Source organism: Buceros rhinoceros, unplaced genomic scaffold (genome assembly GCF_000710305.1).
Source record: "Buceros rhinoceros silvestris isolate BGI_N320 unplaced genomic scaffold, ASM71030v1 scaffold20106, whole genome shotgun sequence".
In the NCBI taxonomy this organism is placed as follows: Eukaryota; Metazoa; Chordata; class Aves; order Bucerotiformes; family Bucerotidae; genus Buceros; species Buceros rhinoceros.
The window spans coordinates 37,923-47,480 of record NW_010418348.1 but is presented as its reverse complement, the minus strand read 5'-3'; the positions used below and the strand labels follow the sequence as shown (position 1 = coordinate 47,480).

The 9,558-nt window shown below is 43.7% G+C and overlaps 1 protein-coding gene across 1 annotated transcript in view; it reads left to right on the top strand.

Moving 5' to 3' along the window:
* The window catches only part of ACE2 (angiotensin I converting enzyme 2), a 23,764-nt gene extending 14,452 nt beyond the window's left edge, over positions 1-9,312 (top strand). The window contains exons 12-18 of the mRNA XM_010138511.1: positions 152-274; positions 579-751; positions 1,727-1,785; positions 5,926-6,026; positions 6,990-7,106; positions 8,377-8,571; positions 9,192-9,312. Of these exons, the coding sequence (XP_010136813.1) occupies positions 152-274; positions 579-751; positions 1,727-1,785; positions 5,926-6,026; positions 6,990-7,106; positions 8,377-8,571; positions 9,192-9,312 (889 nt within the window). The remainder of the gene's footprint in view (positions 1-151; positions 275-578; positions 752-1,726; positions 1,786-5,925; positions 6,027-6,989; positions 7,107-8,376; positions 8,572-9,191) is intronic.
* The last annotated feature ends 246 nt before the right edge of the window (positions 9,313-9,558 follow it).

Genomic DNA, 9,558 nt, shown 5'->3' with positions numbered 1-9,558 from the left:
GTAGCCTATAAATATCGGCTGGCCTCTCTCTTTGCAGCGCAGCCTCTCAGGCAGGAGCACGGGCTGGCGCAGCAGAGCTTACCAAAATACCAAGGGTTCGTGGGTTTCCAGGCAGCTAATGAAACCCGTGCCTTCCTTTTCCTTCCTTTAGGTATTACACCCGGACCATCTATCAGTTCCAGTTCCAGGAGGCACTTTGCAAGGCAGCCAACCACACCGGCCCTCTCCACACATGTGACATTACCAACTCCCATGCAGCTGGTCAGAGTTTGAGGTAACAAAGCAAATGAGGTCAACGAGGTTGCATCAAGAATGAACCTACCTTGAAAATTTAGCATGTACCTTCTCGGTTTATTTTGACAAGTTGACTAAATTTATATCCACTGAGGAGCTAAACATCAAAGTTTTAATTGTCTGTATATAAGAAAATAATTTATTTTTATTAATAGGAATCATGGGAGGAAGGAGGGAGATCAGAAGCAAAAAAGAAAACTTTGATACCAATTGCAAATTGTTTTGCTAGATGTCTAGATGGAACATGGCAATAACATATATCACCTCTCCTTTCACAAATACAGACATTTGCTTGAATTAGGCAGATCCAAGCCCTGGACTCAAGCACTGAAAAATGTAACAGGAGAGAAATACATGAATGCAGCTCCCTTGCTCCACTACTTTGAACCTTTATACACGTGGCTGCAGAAAAACAATTCTGGCAGATACGTTGGTTGGAAAACAGGCTGGACTCCAAGTACGTATGGCTTGGGGGTGAATTGAGAACACTGAGTAGTCCTCACAGTTCTTGACCAGGAAAGTACCTCTCTCTCTTGTAGCTGTTGAAGGCTCTTCCCCCTAGGGAAGCAGGGTTATGGGAAATACACACCTAGTAGTAAGATTTACTCATGGGAAGGCAGACTGCCTTCCTGCTGGCCAAAGCTGGAGGACTCAGCACACATGGAGTTCGTCATAGCTTCACCTAGTTTTCAGAAACAGCGTTTATCTTTTTTAATAGTGGCAGAGCTGAGGGTGTGTAACAACTGCAGAGAGGGAAGAAAGACAAGAGGCTTTGACTTGCACAGCTCTTGCCTGAGATCATCGAGCCTGTTCTGCAAAGCTGAAAGCTACCCATCCTGGGAGACAGAGCACCCTGAGCTGGGGATAGGGGCAAACCAGTAGAGAAAAAAATTACTACTATTTTGTTTGCTGTCATGTGCTAGTCAAAGAAGAGAGCTCAAGGGGAGGAAAAGGAGGATACTGTGGAAAAATGCATTTTTTAGCCTACTGTGGTGACCTTGAGTTTTGAACCACCCAGGTTATATACATGTAATTACTGTTAGTGCTGGAGGGCACCATAACTCTTACAGTGCTGCTCCAGTCTCCGATGGTGGGACTCACCTAACCAGACACCGACATCTGCATCTGAGCTGTTATTCCCAATGGCAGGAAAGAGGCATTTCCTTTGTGAGATGTCTGAAGAAGACCAGAGGAATGCGCTCTAGATGAGCTCTCTCTTTCTCTCTATTACAAAGCCAGACCTGGGGGACTGACAGCTCACATGAAGACGTTTGCAGTAGAGGTGGCTGAAGGGAAACAAGGTCAGGCCCACCAAGCTGGCTAGGGGGAGCAGGGTAAACTGTAAGGAAATTGTAGCCATCCCAGAGTTTCCCAGGGAAGGACACTCTGTTTTTGCAGCCCTGACACAGCCCTTGTTTCTTTTTTAAACCAGATTCTGACAATGCCATCAAAGTGCGCATCAGCTTGAAGTCAGCACTGGGGGACCAGGCGGTAAGTGTGTTTTTGCTGGGGCACACTTCCCATCGCGTGGGCATCAGACATGTCGCCCTAACGGCTCTCAGGAAATAAGGCAGCTGATCTTTGTGTCTGAAGAGTGGCATCAGTTCGGGTGAAGTGTTATGACATAAAAGGTGTCTTGTCTGATTTTGTGGTCAAGACTCCCTCTACAATTAGTGGAGGGACCTCTCCAAGGAGTGATCCCACCCATTTTAAGAAAGATTTCAGCTAGATGAGTTATTCTGTAGAGGTACAAATCATTTTTTACCTACTATAAGACAGCCTGGAGGGCTAGCATAGGGGAACTCATGTACCTGAAAACAGCTATATTTTTTTCTAGCTCTGCTGTTGTGTCTAAATAAAACCGCTACTTAATTTCCTCTGATTTCCATTATCATGGCTAAGGTGGCTGCCTTCAGAAGTTGTTATTAGAGCAGCTACTTCACATTTAAATGTGGTGCTAAAGCAGAGGGGTTGAATCCCACTCTGTATTCTCAAATGCTCTTGATTTCACACTGGAACACTTCTGTCAATCTTCCTTTATAGGTTTTTGTTTGCCCATTTGCTGTAATCTTTCCAGGCCCTGATGTATTCAGCTGCCTTCCTGCCCTCCAACCCTTATGCAGAGACAGCTTTGCTGTGAAGATTGAGGGGGGGCAGTGCAGCTGCCTCTGTTTCAGGGGAGGAAAAAGGCTTTCATTCCCAAGAGCATATCTGCTTTCCCCATCTGTACTAGCTGGTCCAATAAAATACAAAACAGCAACCGAAAAATTCTCATCAAAGCCAAAGATGGCCTTTACGATTTTAAACAGAGCGTTGGCTTAGCCCATCTGCTTAAACCAGGCTGAAAATTTGCTCCTTATTCTAGCCATGCCTCTTTATGCTAATCTCACAGAGGTGGTGTAGAAAGCTGAAGTGCAGACACTTCATTCCCCTTAACAGCCATTTTCACCTTGCGGAACATTAGTAATTTTCCAAGAATGAGTATGTCATCAGGCAGGTCATTTAGACCTGCACGTGGGAGCCTATTTGACTAGCAAGGACACAATACCATGGGCTCATTTTTCATATGAATTGATACTCTTGCTTCTATCACTCTCTCACATGCAAGCCCCACTGGAGTTTTATTGCTCCTAGACCGCTGAGTCGAGTTAGATACAATTCAAAACTCATATCACCAGAATGAAAATTTCCATATTACAACACATTTATTAGTCATTATGGTTAATGTTTAGCTTAATACCATTTTTATGTGTGCCTTTTGGCATCATAGTCTTTTGTTGTGCAATTGAGCAGCTGTAAAACAACCTTATACAGATTACTTAATTTGAATTATTGTATGGACGGTAGGTTCCTAAGCCGTGAAGAGCAAGGCATGCATTTTCCTCTCAGAACTAGTCCACATCACCAACTTGCAAGAAACCTTTTCCATTCAGTGCCTTTCTGACTTCCCACAAATTTCCCTTACAGCCCCGGGGACGTGACTCTGAATGCTGGTGTGCCAGCAGCAGGGAATGACACACACATGAACTGGTGCAGAGAAAGGGCAGAGGAAACCTTGGGCCAGAATCTCGGCCCAGCTACACAGAGCAATATGTTTTGGCTGTTTTACACGGCTCACAGCACACCAAAGCTGGGAACCTCATGCAACTGTTTGTTTAAGATATATTTTGAGCTGCTTTGCACCGTTAGGATCGCAGAAAGAATTCTGAGTATGCCAGCAAATCTTTTTGCATTTTTGCTCTTCAGCATTGGATAAATCTGAAAGAGAAAGACCCTCTTCTGCAGACGGAGAGCTGCGCTGGGATGGCAGTGGAGCTCACACAGGCAGTCCTGCACCTCTCAGCTACATACCTTGGCTGTTACCCAGCAGGGAAGTTTTGATAGCCCAAAGTGGGCAAATTAAGCACCCAGACTCATGGATGGGCTTGTGCCATCTGTGCCATAGCACGTGATGCTGCAATGACCTTGCTACTTGTTTTCAGGCTGATGAGATTAAAGCTGCAGCCATAGCATTGCTGGATCACCAGTGTAGCTGATGAGACTGGGGCTTTATGAAAGCGCCTTCCTAAGGGAAACTGCTCCAAGATCCCCAGTGAATCTCTTGGGCTCTGTCTTATTTAAAATAAAGAGTTCCAGGAGTGCCAGTCCCCTGAACACCACTCAAAAACAAGACAAGTCTTCAAATGTTAATTTAAAATCCCTCACGGAGTCAGCGTCATGTGTGTGATTAAACTGTAAAGGGCTGGCACACAAGACATCGTTAGGGAATGAAGAACTGTCAGCCTGCAGGCATTTAGATGTATTTTACAATGGAAAAAGCTCTTTGAATCAGAACCCAGAGTTACCCTGTCTTTCAAGTTACATGTGTGATCTTGAAAGGAACGCATTATAATAGAGCAGAGGCACTTGGCAAAGTCCATTTCGCTCTGAGAGCAAAGCGACCTCTGTAATGAACAGCGAGCACCAAGGTAGGTTTCTGAGATGCCTAGGGAAGTCGTGTGGGTAGTCACTACCAAAGCACAGATCAGAAGCCAGCCGCGTACTTCCCATCCACACAGCCAGTAATGGTATTTACAAAGGCACTTGAGAGGCACAGTGGCAATTAAAATACATTAGCCTGGAAAAGACAAAATGTACGCTACGGAAACAAATAAATGATTACAAAGCTAAGATGCTAAGTGCAGAAAGCAGCAGCAGAGGAATCAAGCTCAATTAGCTCCTGGATAAAAAAAAAAAAAAAAGGCACTGCAGAGCTTAAACATGTTGGGGTTAAATGAAAGATTGAGAACCCCCCCCATTAGCATTGTAGGCTGTGCTGGTGAACACTGCCAGCTGCCGGAGACAACAGCGCTAACAACGAGAAGTGCTTCAGGGCAAGGCTTTGCCTGCCACAGCGAGCAGGAGAACCCCAGGGGCATTTGCAAGGCAAAGGTTTTTCACAGCTTCATCCCTTCCCAGCTGGAACACTCAGAGCTGGCATAGCCCCTGCCCTTCGCATGGGGCAGGGGCTCCTCTCCTCTGCCTATTGTACGCCTGATCCCGCACGGACTGACAGCAGTGGGCTCTTTCTGTTCTTTCCTCCTGTGTATTTCTCTCTCTTCATTGGTATCAGTGTCAGGAAGAGGGCAGAACTGAAAAATGTAGCTGGCTTTTAAAAAGCCTGTTGCAACAGAGCTGCCTTCTACCAACACCTTCCTGAAAGGCACTTGAGAAAGTGCTGTGTGAAACAGTCACTGGCAGCATTTATAGGCATTCTTGCTCAGGTACCACACATGCAATCAAATCTAAGCCTTCGGGGTATAAAAAAATTGCCACAGAGTTCAAATGGGAATCTTCCCTTTGTGCACACGTGGTGTTGCACAACTGAACAGGCTGTATTATCAGCTCCTGCAGTGGTTTTTGCCCCTTGCACAGCAGAGTGCCTGCCTCAAAGAAGCTGTTTTTGACTTCCACAGCAAACACGTTCAGACTCATAAGGCAGGCCAGGAGAAGCCCTCATTCAGACAGTGCATTTTTCTATATCACCTATCTGTTCTCCAGCAAAAACCAACAAATATGTGCTTGCTGCAGGAATACTGATGCTAAATGTTTTACTGAAATAAAACAAACCCAAAACAAAAATCTCAGCTCACCAGGCAAAAAAAATGAGCCAACTTCAGAGAACAACCCCACCCCAAGTTTCTCCTCCTTAAAAGAACGGGTCTACAGATAAAATTACGTGACTAAAAGAAGATCTAAATTATGAAATCTTTAGAGCTCAAACAGGTTGCACAATATTTAATAGGAATAATCTTGTTCCTGCTACCTTTGCTGCCTCTAAGGCAGGGAGATGGGCTGGGACCACAGCATCTTCAGCTGCCCCGTGTAAAGGCATCAGAATTGCAGAGGGACAGCATGATGCAGCCTGGCATCATGCAGTCTGGCAGCAGGGATGCCAGCTTAATTATTCTCTTGCAGAGTACCCAGATTAACAGAGCTAAAAGGTTTGAGTAGGTTCCTGAAGTGCTATCATGGCACAAATAATATTGAAGTGCACGTCAAGCATTACCATTGCTATTTCCTTTCAGAGTGATTTCTTGGTGTCGGATAACTTGCCGTCTCTGATGACTTTCTCTCATGCTGTTTTTGCAGTATGAATGGGATCAAAGTGAGCTCTTCTTGTTCAAGTCATCCATTGCCTATGCTATGAGAAAATACTTTGCAGAGGTGAAGAAACAGGAAGTTAACTTCCAGTGAGTTGCTTGCTTAATTATGCTGGCTTTATCTATATTGCTTCTGGTTCAGTAGTGGGATGAATTAGTGGAATTAATTGTGCCTTTTGTCAAATGTCTCGTGATAGCAAACAATGTCAAACGCCAGCTGGCTGTAAAAGGCAAGATGCTGTCCTTTCTCTCAGGAGTCCAAAATTTAGGAGTAACGTGCTGAGGTTGGGCAATTTCAGGGGATACAGAAGGCTTTGTGCCCCATGGCTTATCAGTGGTGGAAGGGAGCCTTGAGAATCTGTGCCCAACACAACTATGGGAATATCAGGGAAGATACACTGATTAGAAATCATTTTTTTCTAACAATGTATGTATATGATACTGAATATCCAAGAGGTTTTGGGCCAAGGAAAGATAAGCTTGTTGAGTACAAAGCACTAGAGTTCTGTGCAGACTTACTAATCTTATCTAGGTTCACTTACAAAATCTATCATCGGGAATTGATTTTGGTAGGAAAAACAACCCTTTTACTAGGTCTCTCAAAAAAATTTCAGAAGCTATCTACCTAAGCTATTTTGTATTACTTTGTAGAATGCCAGTCATGTAACATCTAGGATTTACTAGGATCTACTTCCTCTAGGAGGAAGGATTATTTTGTTTTCACTTGGTACTTCATACATCATCTCATTCATGAGACCTGCCCCAAACACTCTCTTTTCTGCAACCGATGATGTGCTTTGGAAACTTACGTGAAGGGTCATCTTAAGTATGGGGTAGATTCTCTCCATCTAAAGTTACAAAGGAACACATAGAGAAGGAAATTCTGTCAGAAAAATTGATTTCACTTCCCAGCTGAGGTCACTAGGAAGCATTCATCCCACATAAACTAACCCCTTGGCATTGCTGGTCAAACATAACTTTTCACTTGCCTGAATTTAAAGATAATGTAATCTCAACAATTAAAACACCCTTTCTCTTCTGTTTCTCATTCAGGATTACAGACATTCATGTTGGGGAACTGACACAAAGGATCTCCTTCTACCTTACTGTCAGCATGCCAGGTAATATCAGTGATATTGTGCCCAAAGCTGACGTGGAAGATGCCATCAGGTGAGATTTGGCTGTCTGAAAAAAAAAACAAAACCAAAACAACCCAACAAAATGAAAAAACAGGTGAAAGGGTGTAAGGGAAGACAGTGCTCAAGTGAGTTCAGGCAAAAAAAGGGTGATAAAGAAGTCGGTTCTGCAGTTAGGATGAAAATAGGGGGATGAGATAAACTGTTACGACAGAAAGAAAACAGTCCATCTATCTGATGGTGTCTTGGGCAACAGCCAATGTAAAATTCTTCAGGGGTCTTGTAAAACTGCTATAAAACACTGAATTGCCTCATACCTTGCTAGAAAATGTCATTGCTCAGACTTTAATGGGAACTATCTCACATTCTGAAATACAGACCCCAGTAACGGCATGTGCATGCATGTGTGTTTTCTTCCTCTCATTAGTGAAAATTCAGTGTGAAATTTATGGTTAGCAAGGACTCCAGAATAATGATGTATTAGAAAGACAGCCTGATGTATTTGATTATACAGAAGAGGTCAGATCAGGAGATAGTTTCCACTTAGGGGTTAATGAAGAGCTGTTTTGTAACAGTATGACACTACTCTAAGTCACTGCTGTTAAAATGATAAATAAAACTGCAACTCTGCAGATGGTTATGGATGATGTGTAGTGGGAAATGAAGAGGAAACAAATCTGAAAGTAGCAGCAACATGAAGCGGGGTTGAAAAAGCATTGAGATAAGTTGGTGAACCAAGCAAGAAGAATGTGGCTATGAAAGTCACTCTTTGGTTAGCACTCAGTAGCAGAAGCAGAAGTTCGAGGGAAAACAAGGCACAGAAAATAGACCAGGGAAAGGGTTTTCCAGGAAGTGAAAAACACAAGAATCAAAACTATGAAAGAGGCTAGGAGGGATACAGGTAGGAAGATGTGAAAGATGTGGTTTTCTGTCACATATCCAAGCAACTTACGGATAGCCAAGAAACTTGGGGTAAAGAGAACGAGAGGTAAAATGCGCATAGAGAGGGAGATCAGAAGGCTATTGGCCTCATTTTGATAAATGTTAGGACTGAGTTTAAGAGTTCATACAGTGTCTGAACCTGTCAGTTAGGCTGCAACAGGTTAAGGGCTTAAGTTGCTGTGGTTGTCAGTCACTATCCCATGCCAGAAGGAATATGAGTTTAGCAGCACTTCTTGTGCAACCTCCTTTTCAACTGTGCAGTTCAGGGGAAGTTTGTCACACTGGGGAATTAGAAAACAACTGAAAACTGCTTATTTCCTTCCAATATATGCGTGAAACTCTGAATTTGCTCTTGATGGCAGGATGTCTCGGGGACGAATCAATGAGGCTTTCAGACTGGATGATAACACGCTGGAGTTTGTGGGCATACTTCCAACCTTGGCCACACCTTACGAACCGCCAGTTACCGTCTGGTTAATTGTATTTGGGGTGATCATTAGCCTTATTGTCATTGGAGTTATTGTCTTGATCATCACCGGGCAGAGAGATCGCAAAAAGTGAGGAGTATTTTTAATACTATGATCACGACCATTGGGAGTTGTCTCGATGATTGAATCGTCAGGGTGCTTACAAATAGGCTGCCAAACATAACTAAAGCAAGTCAGGGAAATAAAGCTTATCACCCTCTTCCCATCACAGTGAGAGCTAAGTGTTCAGCTCCCTGCCTTTCAGTGCGTGGCAGCTTTGCAGCTCAGTGCAATTTCCCCGTCATCAGCAGTTCGGCTAAGGCAGCTGGATGCTGTGGCTGCAGGGAGCCGTGGTGCGGCCGGGCTTCTGCCAGCCCTGCTGCACGGTGGACAGAGTGACCTGCTGGGAACACAGTGCTTTCTCCAACAGCAGAGTTGCCCACGCTCATCAGTAACTGCCGTTTTCCATAATCTTGTCGGAGGCCCCCTGGTAATGTAATTCTGCTGAAATATTACTGTATTAACAGCTATATAGCTGGGTTGGTTTTCTACGTCTCCCCATTAGGGCACCTTCTAAGAACTTACATACAGTTCCTGTTATAGAAATATTCCCAGTTAAACACAGTATTATTTACAGTTGGGGATTCTGGGGATCCGCAATAACTTGAACAGAACAGAGTCTCCTAATACAAAATTTATTTTCATTACAGGAGAGCGAGAGAAAGTAGGCGTCAAGCAGGATCAAACTGTGAAGCGGTGAACCCTTATGCTGAAGAGGGAAAAAGCAACATGGGTTTTGAGCCATCTGAAGAGACACAAACATCTTTGTAGAAGACATGGGTGCACTAAGGGTTTCTGGGGTTTTTTCGTTTCACTTTTAACAGTAGTGCCTAGCAAGGACCAAAACAGTATGGATATTATCAAATGGAATGTCTTCTGGTTGACCATTACTCTACTGAATCATATACAACAGCAACTAAATCTGCTCTTTTTGTGGTAACTAGAAAACATGAAAAAAATTTGAAGATATATGTGTCCCGTGGCTTTTCTGTAACTTCATAATGTTGCACACTACTT